Source organism: Capricornis sumatraensis, chromosome 9 (genome assembly GCF_032405125.1).
Source record: "Capricornis sumatraensis isolate serow.1 chromosome 9, serow.2, whole genome shotgun sequence".
Taxonomy (NCBI): domain Eukaryota; kingdom Metazoa; phylum Chordata; class Mammalia; order Artiodactyla; family Bovidae; genus Capricornis; species Capricornis sumatraensis.
Genome location: NC_091077.1, coordinates 41,290,064 through 41,310,491, shown reverse-complemented (window position 1 = coordinate 41,310,491; position 20,428 = coordinate 41,290,064). Strand labels below are relative to the sequence as shown.

Sequence of the window (20,428 nt, the reverse complement as noted above, 5' to 3'; positions counted from 1 at the left end):
TGATTTGGGAGAATAGCATTGAATCATGTATACTATCATGTAAGAAATGAATCACCAGTCTATGTTCAATACAGGATACAGGATGCTTGGGGCTGGTGCACGGCGATGATCCAGAGAGATGATAATGGGGTGGGAGGTGGGAGGGGGCTTCAGGATTAGGAACTCATATACACCCGTGGCTGATTCATGTCAATGTATGGCAAAACCAACACACTATTGTAAAGCAAAATAAAGTAAAAATAAAAGTTAAAAATAAGAAAAGCTTTGGCTATCATACCCCCAAATTTATCCATATTCTATTAGTCAAGTCACTTGGTCAAGGCCAGTGTCAAGGGATCAAGAAAACACATACCTTATATGCACACATCATAACTGTATGTGTCAGACAGGTGTGATATTTGCTGACTAGTAAGCTATTCTATATAAGTTCTATTCATTTATTCAACAAATATATAAACACTGTCTTTTTCATATATAAAAGTAGGCTTTCAAATTATGTGTATTCAATAATAAAGAGACAGAAACACACCCAAAGATGTGCACCACTTTATGTGAGGATAAACAAATGGTGCCACTATATGTGAAGAAAAGGTAAAGGGAAACGTAGAGGGTCAGGATGAGACAGTGACTAGTTTATGTTGGAGGAATATGGATGAATTATTTATTAAAGAGGCATTTTTCACTAGAGACTGAAAAAACTGGGGGAAATAATTGTTTAAATTTCTGGTAGTAGATTGTCTGCAAGGAATGAACTTTGTGAATGTCTTAAAGTAGGACCATAGTTAGAATGGTCAAAGAACAAAAGTTATAAAAGTATTGCAGAATATAAAGAATAGCAAACTTTATATGTGTGTATAACTCCCTTGTGAATCCATTCAGTCTTAGACTTTTGTTTTTAAGAATTCTTGTATAAAGGACAAATTCTATTTCACCTCTAGTGATAAGTCTGTTCAGGTTATCTTTTGTATCTTGATTCAGTTTTGGTGGACTGTATATTTCCAGAAACTTGCTCATTTCTTCTAGGTTGTCAACTTTGTTGGCCTATGCTGCTGCTGCTAAGTCGCTTCAGTCGTGTCCAACTCTGTGTGACCCCATAGACAGCAGCCCACCAGGCTCCTCCTTCCCTGGGATTCTCCAGGCAAGAACACTGGAGTGGATTGCCATTTCCTTCTCCAATGCATGAAAGTGAAAGTGAAGTCGCTCAGTCGTGTCTGACTCTTCGCAACCCCATGGACTGCAGCCTGCCAGGCCCCTCGGTCTATGGGAGTTTCCAGGCAAGAGTACTGGAGTGGGGTGCCATTGCCTGCTCCATGTTGGCCTATAGTTTTCTATAATATTCTCTATGATTTTTTTTTCTTTTTTTTTTTTTTATTAAATTTTAAAATCTTTAATTCTTACATGTGTTCCCAAACTGATATTGGTTTCTATTTTTCCTCTTTCAGTTCTAATTTTGTTTATTTGCATTCTTTCTCTCTCTCTCTCTCTGTCTGTCTCTTTTTTTCTTGGTGAGCCTGGCCAGAGTTTTTTTATTTTCTTCAATCCTTTCAAAAAAAAAAAAAAAATGAAGGTTTTGGTTTTATTTTTCTATTGTTTTTCAATTTCTATTTTATTTATTATCTCTTTGATCATTGCCCCCTTCCTTCTGCTGATTTTAGTTTTTGTTTGCTCTTTTATTGAAGATTTTATTTATTTATAACTGCACCATGTGTCTTGCAAGAAGTTAGTTCCCCTACCAGGTATGGAACTCATGCCCCTGCAGGGGAAGCCATAGACAGAACACTCTTTGACATAAATCAAAGTTTTATACATATATATATATATAGTCTCCTACAGTAATGGAAACAAAAGCAGAAATAAACAAGTGGGACCTAATTAAACTTAAAATATTTTATGCAATAAATAAAAAACAAAGCAACAAAGCAACCTACTGAATGGGAGAAAATATTTACAAATGATATGATCAGCAAGGATTTAGTTCCAAAATATACAAATAGCTCATACAGCTCAGTACCCAAAACAAACAAACAAAAACAGTGAACAGAAGACTTAAATAGACATTTCTTCAAAGAAGACATGCATATGGCTGATGGGTACATGAAGAGATGCTCATCATAGGTAATTATTAGAGAAATGCAAATCAAAACCACAATGACGTATCACCACAGACTGGTCAGAATGGCCATTATCAAAAAGTCTATAAATAATAAATGCTGGAGAAGGTAGGGAGAAAAGGGAGTCCTTCTAAACTATTGGTGAGAATGTAAATTGGAGCAGCCACTATGAAGAATAGTAAGGAGGTGTCTTAAAATCTAAATATATAACTCCCATATAATCCAGCAATCTCACTCCTGGCCATGTATCCTGAAAAGATGAATTTTTTTTTTTTTTTTAAGATACATGTACACAAATGTTCATTGCAGCACTAATTATAAAAACCAAGACATTGAAGCAACCTAAATGTTTACGAACAGATGAATTAATACAGAAGTTGTAGTATATATACAGATATATACATATAGATAATAAATAGATATAATAGTAGAGAAATATATAATGGAATACTACTCAGCCTTTAAAAAAGAATGAAATAATGACATTTGCATCAACATAGGTGGACCTAGATTATTATAGTAAGTGAAGTAAGCCAGACAAAGAAAGACAGATATCATATGATATCACTTACACATGCATGCATGCTAAATTGCTTTAATTGTGCCTGACTCTTCGCGACCATATGGACCATAGCCCACCAGGCTCCTCTGTCCATGAGATTCTCCAGACAAGAATACTGTAGTAGGTTGCCATGCCCTCCTACAGGGGATCTTCCTCAACTCTGGGATCAAACTCACATCTTTTATGTCTCCTGCATTAGCACGTGGGTTCTTTACCATTAGCACCACCCGGGAAGCCCATTTATACACAGAATTTGAAAAAAATAAAAGTGATACAAGTGAACTTGTTTACAAAATAAAATCAGACTCACATTCATAGAAAACAAACCTATGGTTGCCAAAAGGGGAAATCAGGGAAGGACAAATCAAGAGTTTGAGATTAATATACACACACTACTTACTGTTTATAAAGTAGATAACAAAAGATAACAAGTACCTCCTGTATAGCACAGAAAATGATATTCCATACCATGCAATAACCTGTAATGTGATATAATCTGAAAAAGAATACTATGCAAAAAAAGATCTTCATGACCCAGATAACCATGATGGTGTGATAACTCATCTAGAGCCAGACATCCTGGAATGTGAAGTCAAGTGGGCCTTAGGAAGCATCGCTACAAACAAAGTTAGCAAAGGTGATGGAATTCCAGTTGAGCTATTTCAAATCCTAAAAGATGATGTTAAAGTGCCACACTAAATATGGCAGCAAATTTGGAAAACTCATCAGTGGCCACAGGATTGGAAAAGATCAGTTTTCATCCCAATCCCAAAGAAAGGCAATGTCAAAGAATGTTCAAACTATGTCACAATTGCACTCATCTGACACACTAGCAAAGTAATGCTCAAAATTCTCCAAGCCAGTCTTCAACAGTACCTGAAATGTGAACTGTCAGAAATTCAAGTTGAGTTAAGAAAAGACAGAGGAGTTCAGTTCAGTTCAGTTCAGTCACTCAGTCGTGTCTGACTCTTTGCGACCCCATGAATCGCAGCCCGCCAAGCTCCCTGTCCATCACCAACTCCCGGAGTTCACTCAGACTCGCGTTCATTGAGTCAGTGATGCCATCCAGCCATCTCATCCTCAGTTGTCCCCTTCTCCTCCTGCCCCCAATCCTTCCCAGCATCAGAGTCTTTTCCAGTGAGCCAACTCTTCGCATGAGGTGGCCAAAGTACTGGAGTTTCAGCTTTAGCATCATTCCTTCCAAAGAAATCCCAGGGCTGATCTCCTTTGGAAAGGACTGGTTGGATCTCCTTGCAGTCCTTAGGTTGACTACAATAAAAATTTTCCTTTCTTTCATAGATTAACTAATGATTATTATTTTTGTACACAATACCTTGAACAGCAAAACATAAATGTAATAATCTATTTTTTAATATTCCTTCTTTGGGTAAAGAGTACTATATACAAGCAAAAATTTGTATTTCCAATAATATAATTCCACCAAAGTAATTGAAATATTTTGTTACAGTACATAATTAAAATAAAGAAGCCTAGAGTCTCAGTTCCATGGAGAAGCTGGAAGATATTCAGCATACCAGATATACATACCCAGTCCAATGAAAATAGTTAATCTTCAAAAATTGAAAAGAAACACAGATATGAGAAAACTTTTAATAAGTAAACCAATATAATTTTATTTAAAAAATCAAATATTCCTATGAACATCATGTGTTGTCTATCAGTAAACAACCAGATTGTTTTTGCTTTAGAAGTAGCTATCTTTGTTTTTACTTTCAACATCTGATTGAATCATTCACAAAGAAAGAGATACAAATAGGCAATAAGCTAATATAAAAGTATGCAGCATTGTTTCACATAAGGGAAATGAAAATCAAATTGAAATTAATTATAACATTAATTACGATAAACACAAACAGTTAGTAACACACTCAATTGCCAATGCTATTCAGGTGCTTTGCTAGTAGGAGTTTAAAGTCAAACATCCACTTTGAAAGCAGATTACTAAAAGGTAATGCATGCATCTACCAAAAAAAGTAAAATAAATAAATAAATAAATATATATATATATATATATATATGATAATATACAAAAAAAAAGAGAATAGATTAAAAGCAACTTGAGCAATAACACTCCAGAGTGAAAATAGCCCAGATGACTATCATTAGAGTAGTGAATAAATAAATGGTGATACAAGGAAACACTACCTAGCAATTGAAAAAAAAAAACTATTTATAGATATAAAATTGCATAGAAATCTTTAAAAACATATTGAGAGAAAGATATAAGATAAAATAAAAATATCTACTGTGTTTTCACTTATATGGGATACTAGATTAGGTTAAACTAACAGAGATACAAAGCAGACCAGTGTTTGTCTCTGGGTTGAGGAATTTCATTGGAAAAGGGCATAAGGGGCACTTTTGATCTTGTGAAAATTTTGTCTCTTGCTACTGGGTATAAGTTACCAGCACATGCGCTTCTGAAACTTATTGAAAAGCACCCTTCAGATATGAATGTTCTATCACTTATAAATTATACCTCAATTCAAAAACAACACACTTCAATAGTGTTTGACTACTTTGTTCTTTGTTTGAAAAAGCATTTATCATGAAATATGGTGTGGAAACATTTCATAAGAATTTTTGATTAGCAGATTTTTAACAATCCTCAGTCTGATTTGTTGATGACAGTCTAATAAATGATACCAAAATATGGACATCTGTACACATTCCAAAGTAAAACAGAAATAACACACAAAGATATAATGGCTATATAATTTTTCTCAAAGAAATTTTACACAATCACTTTTTACAGCCATGAACTCTGAGGCAAATCAATGTAATCTTAATCATGACTTAAGGCAGCACACTGATCCATACACTTTCTCAGAGCTCCCTTGACCTCACTGTTCCTCAGACTATAGATGAGAGGGTTTAGCACAGGAGTGAAGAAGGCATAAAATGTTGACACAATCTTATCATGGTTAGCTGACCTGTAGGATTTGGGTCTCATGTAGGTAAAAATGGCTGCTCCAAAAAACAGTCCCACCACGGAAATATGTGAGGAGCAAGTGGTAAAAGCCTTCTTGCGGGCTTCATTAGAACGCATCTGGAGAACAGCGGCAAGGATGAGACTATAGGAAATCAAGATGAGGGAAATGGGGACTAGGAGCATTAACACACAGCACACATACATAGCATACTCAAAGACAGAAGTGTCAGCACAAGCCAAACGCACCAGAGAGGGGGCCTCACAAAAGAAGTGATCAATTTCATGTGTCCTGCAAAATGAGAAGTTCAGCGTAGCAGCAGCCTGCATGAGCCCATCAGCTGCGCCAAGGAACCACGATCCCAAAGTCATTCTTAAGCATAATTGCCAGCTCATGAGGACTGGGTATCTCAGTGGATGGCAAATAGCGACATAGCGGTCATAGGACATGGCTGCTAAAAGGAAACACTCACCCCCTTCCAAAGTGAGGAAGAAGAAGATCTGAAACCCACAGCCAACTGGGGAGATGAACATCCTGCCGGTCAAATAGTCAGCAGCCATTTTAGGCACAATGGTGATAACCAGTATTATGTCCATGAGGGAGAGCTGGCTCAGTAGGACGTACATGGGCCTGTGGAGCCCACAGTCCAGGAGAATCAGGAAAAACATAAGGGCATTGCCCACAAAAGAGATGAAGGCAGTTATCAGAACCAACACAAAAAGAAATTGGTGGGCTCCTGTGTGATTAAAAAGTCCTAGGAGAATGAAATCTGAAGTGGTATTCCAGTTTTCCATTATTTCAAACAAGACAGACACGGTAAACAGAAAATAGGTGAGGATTATATATGCATAACAATATTTATTGAAGCACAAGCAAGAAATGATTTTTCTTGACCTTGATTAATCCAGGAAAGAGCTTTTGCTTTCCAAATAATAGGACTTCTATTTTTATGCACATCAACTGGAAGAATTAAGTCTGTAGATGGAATTTGATATTGTTAGGGCATTTAGTTTAAATTTATCAAGCTATACATTGAAAACAATAATGATTTTCTTAGAATATTTCTTCCAATGTAACACTGTAATACTAAATGCAAATTTTTATTAACTGTAAAAGGCATTTTGTGTAGGGAGAAGTTTTCCTTGCAAGTCACAGAAACACAACCTTTATTGGGTAAAGAAGAAAAAATAAAATGCCTTACTTCTTCAACAAACCATGAAAATAAATCAATCTCTCCTTCATTTCCAAGAGGATCTAGATCTTTATAGGCATTTTCATATCTGATCTGCTGGAGTCAAAACTATTCAAACTTGTTGAACAAATATAACTAAACCTGCAAAGATGATGATGTTAGTCTCACAGATATAATGTGATTCAATGAAGTTACATGGAAGGAGTCCATCTCTTCTGTGGTCATTCCCTTTACCCCTTCTTTTGATATCCGTCCTATACTGCACTGCCAATCAAGATGGAGAAAGGCATTAAAAAGGCTCACTCAATCCCTAATTACATAGCTTGAGCATCATCATTGTTGTAAACCTAGATATCATGAAAATACAGTTGCTCTTTATCAAATGTGTTTCAGAAGTTTCAGATTAAAAAAAAACCAACCTTTATGATCTGCACATACTCATATCTCTAGTATGCAGTATATACCACTAGTAACTATATGCAACTCCTAATTATAGCCCTCAGTATCACTCTTCTAAAGAACCTCAATCCCTCTTATTTCTTTGACTTGAAAATTTCTTGTTTTCCATTATTTTCATCATTTTTATTGTTGAAGATTGCTAGAACTTTAAACTTGTTTAAAAATCAATAGGTAGTTTTTTAAACTGTAGAGTGTTTGGCAAATTTATTAAATTTAATGTATTATCAATACAGTGACATGTTCATACTGTTGAATCCATCACCAATATTCACATCCTGCTCTTCAGCTTATTCAACTGAAACTCTTACTCATTAAACAGTAATTTCCCATTACCCCCCTTCTCTTCACTTCCTGGAAATGACTCATCTTTTTATCTCTATAAATTTGACTACTACAGAAATATTAGATAAGCAAAATCATATAGTATTTGTTTAGTTTTTGAATAGTTTATTCGACATATTATAACACCCTCAAAGTTTATCCATGCTATAACATCTCAGAATTTCCTTTCATTTTAAAGATGAAAAATATTCCTTTGTATGCATATATTCATACTACATTTTACTTTATAATTTATTCCATCTCTGGACATTTCTGAGTGTCTATTCCTGTTGTGTATTTAAGCATCAATTTAATAGAATTTTTGTTAAAACAAGGTTATTATTTTAAATTTGTTATGATAAACATATATAGCATAAAATATAATTTGAACCAATTATTTTGCTTCTATTATGTAAGAGAGGTTTATATGCTTTAGGATAATTACAAATTAAGTATTTTTTCAGTTTACAAAATACGTTTTCTTATGATAATGTTTCTAATTGTATTTTATTAAATCATTAGTTCTTAACTTTTCAATGGATATAAATGATATATCTATGCATTTTCTTTATAGATGAAATAAATATGTAAAAGCAATCAAGCATTATGAACATAACTGACTAGTGAAGATGTTAAGTGTTTAGATTATTTAGTGTTAAAGTCAACTAACCTTGTAAAAAAGGAGCTTAAGGGATAATTTCTAACAGAATTGACTATGGATACACAGAATGGTGAAATTTTAAATAAGAAATTAACTTATCTTTCAAATAAAACATTTATAGTATCATTAAGTGAAAGTACAAAGGCTCACCTCTATTGTAGGAATAGGATTGCTTAATAATGTAAAAAAATATTTTCTTCTTTTATCACTATCACTTCAGAACACTAGAAACATTCTGTCTTCTGTCTCCATAGTCTGTCACATATAACAGGCCTAAAATTGTGGTATTTTACTTTAAATTACTAAGTTATCTCTTTTACAGTGCTACCAGAAATAACAAATATTACCTCTCTTTTATTCTCATTAAGGAATTATAGAATATTTAGAAAACTGCCTATAATTATCCTTTCTATTTTTTCTAATTCTTGCTCTCACTTAATATTAAAACTGTAAATCTTTTTCCACAGGATACTAGAATGATTAATTAATCTATTCTGCAAAATATAAAATGGTAAAAGCCAAATTTTTTATAGAATTAACAGGTTATTACAATGTTTTAATCTCATTATTGTGTCAGCTATCATATGCTTTAGTTCTTCAAACTGTAGATTATATAATTGAATGGATGTTATCTGCAAAACTGTATAAATTGATCTAAGTAGACTTTTCTGGAGTTCAACTTTAAAAGCAAAACTAATAAGTATTCAGAGACTAGTATGACTTACTCACATGAGATAAAAATGAAGAACTCGAAACTTGCATCCTCTCTGAGCAGCATCCTCCTATTTACCTCTCTGAATGGAAGAAGGCTCTTCTATTCTTGCACCATCAAGCTTGCTCATGTCTGGGTCTGCAGAGACCTATTAAGAGGCTTGGCCTATTGCCATCTTATTCTAAAATTACTATCATATTAACATATCAGAACTTCAGAAATATAACTCTTTAGATGCCAAAATATTTAATTTTTAAAGGTTTTAGTGGTTTTCAGAACTTCAATATACTTCCCTGCTGCTGCTACTGCTGCTAAATCACTTCAGTCGTGTCTGACTCTGTGCGACACCCTAGATGGCAGCCTACCAGGCTCTGCCATCCCTGGGATTCTCCAGGCAAGAACACTGGAGTGGGTTGCCATTGCCTTCTCCAATGCATGAAAGTGAAAAGTGAAAGTGAAGTCCCTCAGTTGTGTTCAACTCTTCCCGACCCCATGGACTGCAGCCTACCAGGCTCCTCCATCCGTGGGATTTTCCAGGCAAGAGTACTGGAGTGGGGTGTCATTGCCTTCTCTGATATACTTCCCTACATGCTTTCAAAATGCTATGATTCATTAAGAGATAACTATTTACAAGAAAAAATAAAATATAAATAAATGTTCTTGGGAAAAGATGCTTATTTAAATACACACACTGACGAGTGGATTAATTTAATTCTAACGTTGCTTATTTATTTTTTTAATATGAGTTTATTTATTTTAATTGGAGGCTAATTATTTTACAATATTGCAATGATTTTGCCATACATTAACATGAATATGCCATGGGTGTACATGTGTTCCCCATCCTGAACCCTCCTCCCACCTCCCTCCCCATCCCATCCCTCTGGGTCATCCCAGTGCACCAGCCCCAAAACCCTGTCTCATGCATTGAACCTGGACTGGTGATTCATCTCACATATGATAATATACATGCTTCAATGACATTCTCCCAAATCATCCCACCCTTGCCCTCTCCCACAGAGTCCAAAAAGTCTGTTCTTTACAACTGTGTCTCTTTTGCTGTTTCACATATAGGGTTATCATTACCATCTTTTAAATTCCATATATATGTGCTAGTATACTATATTGGTGTTTGTCTTTCTGGTTTAATAGGCTCCAGTTTCATCCACCTCATTAGAACTGATTCAAATGTATTCTTTTTAATGGCTGAGTAATACTCCATTGTGTATGTGTACTACAGCTTTTTATCCATTCATCTGCTGATGGACATCTAGGTTGCTTCCATGCCCTGGCTATTATAAACAGTGCTGGGATGAACACTGGGATACACATGTCTCTTTCAATTCTGGATTCCTCTGTGTGTATGCCCAGCAGTGAGACTGTTGGGTCATCAGGCAGTTCTATTTGCAATTTTTTAAGGAATCTCCATACTGTTCTCCATAGTGGCTGTACTAGTTTGCATTCCCACCAACAGTATAAGAAGGTTCCCTTTTGATGGCAGCCATTCTGACTGGCGTTAAATGGTACCTCATTGTGGTCTTCATTTGCATTTCTCTGATAATGAGTGATATTGAGCATCTTTTCAAGTGTTTGTTAGCCATCTGTATGTCTTCTTTGGAGAATCGTCTGTTTAGTTCTTTGGCCCATTTTTTTTTTTTTAATTGGGTCATTCATTTTTCTGGTATTGAGCTGCAAGAGTTGCTTGTATATTTTTGAGATTAATTCTTTGTCAGTTGCTTCATTTGCTATTATTTTCTCCCATTCTAAAGGCTGTCTTTTCACCCTGTTTATAGTTTCTTTTGTTGTGCAAAAGCTTTTCCAAAACTGAACCAGGAAGAAATAGAAAATCTTAACAGACCCATCACAAGCACGGAAATTGAAGCTGTGATCAGAAATCTTCCAGCAAACAAAAGCCCAGGACCAGAAGGATTCACAGCGGAATTCTATCAAAAATTTAGAGAAAAGCTAACACCTATCCTACTCAAACTCTTTCAGAAAATTGCGGAGGAAGAAACACTTCCAAACTCATTCTGTGAGACCACCATCACTCTGATACCAAAACCAAAGACAACACAAAAAAGAAAATTACAGGCTCATATCACTGATGAACATAGATGTAAAAATCCTCAACAAAATTTTAGCAAACAGAATTCAGCAACACTTCAAAAAGCTAATACACCATGATCACGTTCGATTTAGTCCAGGAATGTAAGGATTGTTCAATATATGAAAATCAATTAGTGTGATACACCATATTAACATATTGAAAGATAAAAACCATATGATCATCTCAATAGATACAGAAAAAGCCTTTGACAAAATTCAGCACAGATTTATGATGAAAACTCTTCAAAAAATGGGCATAGGAGGAACCTAACTCAACATAGTAAAGGCCATATATGATAAGCCTACAGCAAACATTATTCTCAATGGTGAAAAACTGAAAGCATTCCCCCCTAAAATCAGGAAACAAGACAAAGATGTCCACTTTCACCACTATTATTCAACATAGTTCTCGAAGTCCTAGCTACAAAAATCAAAGAAAAAGAAATAAAAGGAATTAAAATTGTAAAAGAAGAAGTATAGCTCTCCCTCTTTGTAGATGATATGATACTGTACATAGAAAACCCTAAAGATAGTATCAGAAAATTACTAGACCTAAACAGTGAATTTTGAAAAGTTGCAGGATACAAAATCAATACACAGAAATCACTTGTGTCTCTATATACTAACAATGAAAATTCAGAAAGAGAAATTATAGAATCAGTCCCATTCACCATTGAAAAAAAAAAAAAAAAAGAATTAAATATCTAGGAATAAAGTTACCGAAGGCGACAAAAGAACTGTACACAGAAAATTATGACACTAATGAGTGAAATCAAAGATGACATAAACAGATGGAGAGATATTCCATATTTTTGGGTAAGAAGAATTTCTATTGACTATACTACAAAATGCAATTTATAGATTCAATGTGATCCCTATCAAATTGCAAATAGCATTTTTTACAGACTAGAACAAAAAATTTCACAATTCATATGGAAACGCAAAAGACCCTGAATAGCCAAAGCAGTCTTGAGAAAGAATGGAGCTGGAGGAATCAAACTTCCCGACTTCAGATTATACTACAAAGCTACAGTCATCAAGATAGTATGTTACTGGCACAAAAACAGATATATAGACCAATGGAACAAGATAGAAAACCTAGAAATAAACCCATGCACCTATGTATGCCTAATTTTTTTTTTTTACAAAGGAGGCAAGAATATACAATGGGGCAAAGACAGCCTCTTCAATAAATGGTGCTGGGAAAACTGGACAGATATATATAGAAGAATGAAATTAGAACACTTCCAAACACCATACACAAAGACAAATATTAATTCTTTTGATGCATTAATATGGAATACATTTCTTTTTGATTGTGTCATTCTATTTCTTTCTTGAAAATCTTGTAGATCTGAATTGTATAGACCTTTTGTCTCCTTCTTAAATTTGCTCCTAATTGTTTTTGATTCAATTTAAATGGGACTTTTTCTCTATTTTGAATGTTTCCTTGTTAATGTGTAACAGTTCAGTTGATTTTTATATATTTATTTTATATTTTGCAACGTTACTGAAATCATTGACTAGTTATAGCAGGTTTTCTTGATTCCTTAGGGTTTTCGACAGATAATATCCTACCATTACAAATAATAAAACGAATGTCTTTTACTTCATTTTCTTCCCTGATAGCTCTAGTGAAATTTAAGTTGTGTAGAACAGCCTTACGGAGAAGGCGATGGCACTCCACTCCAGTACTCTTGCCTGGAAAATCCCATGGACAGAGGAGCCTAGTAGGCTGCAGTCCATGGGGTCGCAAAGAGGTGGACACGACTGAGCGACTTCACTTTCACTTTTCACTTTCATGCATTGGAGAAGGAGATGGCAACCCACTCCAGTGTTTTTGCCTGGGGAACCCCAGGGACGGGGGAGCCTGTTGGGCTGCTGTCTAAGGGGTCGCACAGAATCAGACACGACTGAAGCGACTTAGCAGCAGCACCCCCAGCAGTAGCAGCAGAGCAGCCTTGACTTGTCTCTGGTCTCACAAGAAAAGCTCTCAGTTTTTCACTCCTGAGAATTTTAGCTGTGGGTTTGTTGTATATAATCAATTATTTTGCAGTATCACTTCAATACTGAATTTTTCTGGATTTTTATCAATGCTGTAATTTGCCAAGTGCTTTTCAATGTCTATTAAGAAAATTATATTAGTTTAAATGTAATTGTATTATACTAACGTGGAGAAGGGGACGACAGAGGATGAGATGGCTGGATGGCATCATTGACTCGATGGACGTGAGTCTTGAGTGAACTCCGGGAGATGGTGATGGACAGGGAGGCTTGGCTGCTGCGATTCATGGGGTCGCAAAGAGCGACTGAGCGACTGAACTGAACTGAACTGATCTGAACATGGTGTATCACAGAATCTCATTTGATCATGGTGTGTAACCCTTGTATTGTGCTATTGAGTTCAGTTTTCTAAGACTTTATTGAGAATATTTGCATGTATATTTATCAGGTGTATTGGTCTGTAGTTTTCCTGAAATTTCCTTATCTGAATTTGGTATCACGATATTGTTGGCCTAATAAAATGTTTAAAATTCCTCCCTGTTCAGTTTTTAAGAGACATTAATGATGATTATTTTTAAGTGTTTGCTAGAAATCCCCAGTGAAACCATTGGCCCTGGGTTTTTCTGTGTTGGGAGATTTTTGATTACTGATTAAATCTCATTACTCATTATTGGTATGTTTTGATGTTCTATTTCATCAAGATTCAGTTTTTGATAAATTACAGCAGGGTCCTCTATGACCAACTTCCCAGAGTAATGGAAATAAAACAAAAATAAACAAATGGGACCTAATTAAGCTTAAAAGCTTTTACACAACAAACGAAATTATAAGCAAGGTGAAAAGACAGCCTTCAGAATGGGAGAAAATAACAGCAAATGAAACAACTGACAAATAATTAATCTCAAAAATATGCAAGCAACTCACAAAACTCAATTCCAGAAAAATGAATGCCCCAATTAAAAAAAAAAATGGGCCAAAGAACTAAACAGACATTTCCCCAAAGACATGCAGATGGCTAACAAATACATGAAAAGATGCCCAATATCACTCATTATCAGAGAAATGCAATTAAAACCACAGTGAGGTACCATCTCTCACCGGTCAGAATGTTTGCTATCAAAAAGTCTACAAGCAATAAATGCTGGCAAGGGTGCAGAGAAAAGGGAACCTTCTTACACTGTTGGTGGGAATGCAAACTAGTAGAGCCACTATGGAGAACAGTGTGGAGATTCCTTTAAAAACTGGAAATAGAACTGCCATATGACCCAGCAATCCCACTGCTGGGCAGGCACACCAAGGAAACCAGAAATAAAAGAGACATGTGTACCCCAATGTTCATTACAACACTGTTTACAATAGCCAGGACATGGAAGCAACTTACATGTCCATCAGCAGACGAGTCGATAAGAAAGCCATTGTACATATACACAGTGGAATATTACTCAGCCATTAAAAAGAATGCATTTGAATCAATTCTAATGAGGTGGATGAAACTGGAGCCTATAATACAGAGTGAAGTAAGTTAGAAAGAAAAATACGTACATTAAAGCATATATGTGGAATTTAGAAAGATGGTAATGAGGACCCTATATGCGAGACAGCAGAAGAGACACAGATGTAAAGAACAGACTTTTTGGACCCTGTGGGAGAAGGTGAAGGCGGGGTGATTTGAGAGAATAGCATTGAAACATGTATATTACCATATGTGAAATAGATCACTAGTCCAGATTCAATGCATGAGACATGGTGCTCAGGGCTGTTGCATAGGGATGACCCTGAGGGATGGGATGGGGAGAGAGGTGGAAGAGGGCTCAGGATGGGGAAACATATACACCCATGGCTGATTCATGTCAATGTATGGCAAAAACCACAACAATATTGTAAATTAATTAGCTTCCAATTAAAACAAATTAATTTTTTATAAAAATATTGTTTTTGTAAATTATTCCTTGAAATTTATCCACTTTCTTAGCTTATCAAAAATTCAGTATATAATTTTTTGTAGTATTATCTTAAGATCTTTTTATTTTGATGGTGTCATTTTTTCCTTTTCAGTTTTATTTTCATTTATTCAGGTGTGCTTTGTTGAATTTTGACCTTTTTTTACTAAAACTTTGTCAACTGTGTTCATCTGCTTTTTAAAGCCATCCCATCAATTTTTTCTATTATATTTCTATACTTTATTTCATTTTTACTTTCTGATATTGTCATTTTATCCCTTCTATTAACTTTTCCTTTGTATTTTTAAAAACTTTTTTTAAGTTATTTGAGATGTATAGATAGGTTTTGTATTTGAAATCTTTCATTTTCTTAATATAGGCATTTATCACTATAAATTTCCCACAGTACAACTTTGGCTTTGTACTATGGATTTTCAGTTTATTTTATATCAAACTATTTATTATATATTTCTCCTATTATTTTCTATTTTTATTGGAGCATAATTGATTTACAATATTGTGATAATTTCAGGTGGACAGCAAAGTGAATCAACTTATATTATTGTATAACTGGCATATATATATGATATTGAGTATAGCTCCATGTACTGTATATTAAGTCCTTGTTAGTTATATATTTTATAAACAGTATAAGAAGATTTGGATTAATATATTTGTTTTGATTTCCTCTTTGGACAATTGGTTTTTAAGAACATATTGATTTTTTTCCATATGCCTGTGGATATTACATTTTTCTTCTTGTTATTAATTTCTACTGTAACAGTTTTGGTGAAGAAAGGATGCTTGATTTAACTTCAATCTCCTTAAATTTACTGAGAGTTGTTTTTTGGCCTTATATATGGCCAATCCTACACAATGTTACATGTGAACTTGAGAATAGATTTTTATTACTTGGAATGTTCTCTATGTGTCTTTTAGTTCCATTTGATCAAAGTAGTAGATTATGCTCAAAAGTTCCTTATTAATTTTCTTTGAAGTGTTCTATTATTATTGAAAGTGGATATTAATATTTCCTACAATTATTGCAGCACTCTCAACTTCTCCATTCAAATCTGTCAATATTTCTGTATCTATAAACATATATAAGCATTTTTTTGGTTATATAATTTTATTTTTTTAATCTTTCTCTTACACACGAAGCAAACTTAACAAGCTTTCTAATTGTTCCTTGTAATTTATAGCTAATCTAAATCAACTCAGTAGCAAACTAAATAATTTACAATTATATAGATCCATTCTCAAATAACACAATGCTTCATTTGTAGTGAAGATTACTTGTGACACATTATTTCCATTTCCTTCCTCTCACCCTTTTTATTTGTCTAAGAAAGTTCTTACTCTAGATAGATTATTTTTATTTCACCATTTAAGATATTTCTCTTCTTTCTTACTTTAATGGATTCTGATAGTAAATACACCAAAATGTTTATCCTTGTTCTCCTAATGATAAATTTTTTGCTTGTTTTGGTTTTGGTCTCTGTCAACTTTCAAAACTTTTCTCTTATCCTTAGCTATCTGTCATTTAGATACAATGTGCTTAGATGATAGTTTGTTGGTATTCATTCTCCTATGGACAGTTTGGAGAGTATTCTCCAACACCACATTTCAAAATCATCAATTCTTCTGCACTCAGCTTTCTTTATAGTCCAGCTCTCAGATCTATACACAACTACTGGAAAAACCATAGCCTTGACTAGACGGACCTTTGTTGGCAAAGTAATAGCTTTGCTTTTTAATATGCTGTCTAGGCTGGTCATAACTTTTCTTCCAAGGAGCAAGCATCTTTTAATTTCATGGCTGCAATCACTATCCGCAGTGATTTGGGAGCCCCCCAAAATAAAGTCAGCCACTATTTCCATGGTTTCCCCATCTATTTTCCATGAAGTGATGGGACCAGATGCCATGATCTTAGTTTTCCTAATGTTGAGCTTTAAGCCAGCTTTTACACTCTCCTCTTTCACTTTCATCAAGAGGATCTTTAGTTCTTCTTCACTTTATGCCGTAAAGGTGGTGTCATCTGCATATCTGAGGTTATCAATATTTTTCCCAGCCATCTTGATTTCAGCTTGTGCTTCTTCCAGCCCAGCGTTTCTCGTGATGTACTGTGCATATAACTTAAATAGGCAGGTTGACAATATACAGCCTTGACATACTCCTTTTCCTATTTGGAACCAGTGTGTTGTTCCATGCCTAGTTCTAACTGTTGCTTCCTGGCCTGCATACAGGTTTCTCAAGAGGCAGGTCAGGGGGTCTGGTATTCCTGTCTCTTTCAGAATTTTCCACAGTTTATTGTGATCCACATAGTCAAAGGCTTTGGCATAGTCAATAAAGCAGAAATACATGTTTTTCTGGAACTCTCTTGCTTTTCCAGTGATCCAGCAGATGACAATTTGATCTAGGTTCCTCTGCCTTTTCTAAAACCAGCCTGAACATCTGGAAGTTCATGATTTACAGTATTGGTTTTTCTTATTCTGACTTACTTCACTCTGTATAATAAGCTTTAGGTTCATCCACCTTGTTAAAACTGACTCAAATGTGTTCCTTTTTACAGCTGAGTAATATTCCATTGTGTATATGTACCACAATTTCTTTCCCCTTCATCTGTCAATGGACATCTAGGTTGCTTCCGTGTTCTAGCTATTGTAAATAGTGCTACAATGAACAAAGGGATGCACGTGTCTTTTTCAACTTTGATTTCATCAGAGTATATGACTAGTGGTGGGATTGCTGGGTCATAGGGTGGTTTTATTCCTAGGTTTTTAAGGAATCTACATACTGTCTTCCATAGTGGCTGTATCAATTTACACTCTCACCAACAGTGCAAGAGTTTTCCCTTTTCTCCACACGCTCTCCAGCATTTATTGTTTGTAGACTTTTTGATGATGGCCATTCTGACCAGTGTGAGGTGATATCTCATTGTAGTTTTGATTTGCATTTCTCTAATAATGAGAGATACTGAGTATCTTTTCATGTGTTTATTAGTCATTTGTATGTCTTCTTTGTGGAGAAGGCAGAAATGTATGTTTAGGTCTTTTCCCACTTTTTGATTAGGTTATGTGTTTTTCTGAAATTCAGTTTTATGAGCTGCTTCTAAATTTGGAAATTAACCTTTATCAGTTGTTTAATTTGCTATTATTTTCTTCAATTCTGAGGGTTGCCTTTTCACCTTATAGTTCCCTTTGCTGTGCAAAAACCTTCAAGTTTAACTAGGTCCCACTTCCTTATTTCTTCTTTTATTTCCATTAGTCTAGGAAGTGGGTCATAGAAATTCTTGCTGTGATTTATATTGTAGAGTGTTTTGCCTATGTTTGCCTGTAAGAATTTGATAGTTTCTGGTCTTACATTTAGCTCTTTAATTCATTTTGAGTTCATCTTTTTATAGGGTGTTAAAATGCGTTCTAATTTCATTCTTTACACGTAGCTGCCCAGTTTTCCCAGCAGCACTTATTGAAGAGACTGTCTTTGCCCCATTGTATATTTTTGCCTCCTTTATCAAAGATAAGGTGCCAATATGTGTTTGGGTTTATCTCTGGGCTTTCTATCTCATTTCATTTGTCTATATTTCTATTTTTGTGCCAGTACCATACTGTCTTGATGACTGTAGCTTTGTAGTATAGTCTAAAGACACACCTGTGTCTCCTGTATATCCTCCATTGGCAGATCCTTTACCACTGAGCCACCTGGAAAGTCCATAGATAAATGTGTTATATTATTAACATATGGAAAACATTAAAATTTATATATTTTATATAAATGAGCATATATCATATATATAGTTATATATATATATAATATAGTCACATATTAGATTATGTATTAACTGCATATATCAATAATTTACATATATAATTTGTATATACATATATGCGGTCTTCCCATATGGTGCAGTGGTAAAGAGCCTGCTTGCTAATGAAGGAGACAGAGGAGATGTGAGTTCAGTCCCTGGGTCAGAAAGATCCCCCAGAGGAGGAAATGGTAACCCATTCCAGTATCCTTGCTGAAAAAAATTCTATGGACAGAGAAGCCTGGTAGGTTACAGTTCATGAGGTAACAAAGAGTCAGATAAGACTGAGCACCTGAGTACCCCCATATATATATGTAAGCATTTATTGGTGCATATTCATAAATCCATAATCTGTAATCTTTGTATCACTCATGTACCACTTCATAAATAATTTTCAAATGACTGAAGCTGACATCGTATAATTTTCCATGTCCAAGAATATAGTTTCAATTCCTATGTTATATATATTTATAATGAATTATGTTGACTACTGCTGTTTGAAGATATACATTGACAGAGAATTTTCTAGTTTTCAGTTCAGTTCAGTCACTCAGTCATGTCTGACTCTCTGCGACCCCATGAATCACAGTATACCAAGCCTCCCTGTCCATCACCAACTCCTGGAGTTCGCTCAAACCCATGTCCATCGAGTTGGTGGTGCCTTCCAGCCATCTCATCCTCTGCCGTCCCCTTCTCCTTCTGACCCAATCCTTCCCAGCATCAGGGTCTTTCCCAATGAGTCAAATCTTTGCATGAGGTGGCCAAAGCACTGGAGTTTCAGCTTCAGCATCAGTCCTTCCAATGAACACCCAGGACTGATCTCCTTTAGGATAGACTGGTTGGATCTCCTTGCAGTTCAAGGGACTCTCAAGAGTCTTCTCCAACACCACAGTTCAAAAGCATCAATTCTTCTGCACTCAGCTTTCTTCACAGTCCAACTCTTACATCCATACATGACCCTGGGAAAAACATAGCCTTGACTAGATGGACCTTTGTTGGCAAAGTAGTGTCTCTGCTTTTTAATATGCTATCTAGGTTGGTCATAACTTTCCTTCCAAGGAGCAAGTGTCTTTTAATTTCATGGCTGCAATCACATTCTGCAGTAATTCTGGAGCCCAGAAAAATAAAGTCTGACACTGTTTCCACTGTTTTCCTATCTATCTGCCATGAAGTGATGGGACCAGATGCCATGATCTTAGTTTTCTGAATGTTGAACTTTAAGCCAACTTTTTCACCCTCTTCTTTCACTTTCATCAAGAGGTTTTTTAGTTCCTTTTCACTTTCTGCCATAAGGTGGTGTCATCTGCATATCTGAGGTTATTGATATTTCTCCCGACAATCTTGATTCCAGCTTGTGCTCCTTCCAGCCCAGTGTTTCTCATGATGTACTCTGCATATAAGTTAAATAAGCAGGGTGACAATATACAGCCTTGATGTACTCCTTTTTCTAGTTTTATTCCTATTTAATTTATTAAATTCAATAGAGATAATGCAGATTGAATGTAATATTTTATTTTAGCATTTCAGCTTCAAATATCTGAAATTCTATTAGAAGAAAGTCATAATTATTGAAGCTATTGAAGCTATTGAAGAGCTTTTTTTCC

General features: G+C 35.1%; 1 protein-coding gene across 1 annotated transcript; it reads right to left on the bottom strand.

Moving 5' to 3' along the window:
- Positions 1-5,479: 5,479 nt before the first annotated feature.
- LOC138086162 (olfactory receptor 2T8-like) lies at positions 5,480-6,418 on the bottom strand. Its single transcript, XM_068980975.1, has one exon. The coding sequence runs from the start codon at positions 6,416-6,418 to the stop codon at positions 5,480-5,482; it is 939 nt and encodes a 312-aa protein (XP_068837076.1).
- Between the last annotated feature and the right edge of the window lie 14,010 nt (positions 6,419-20,428).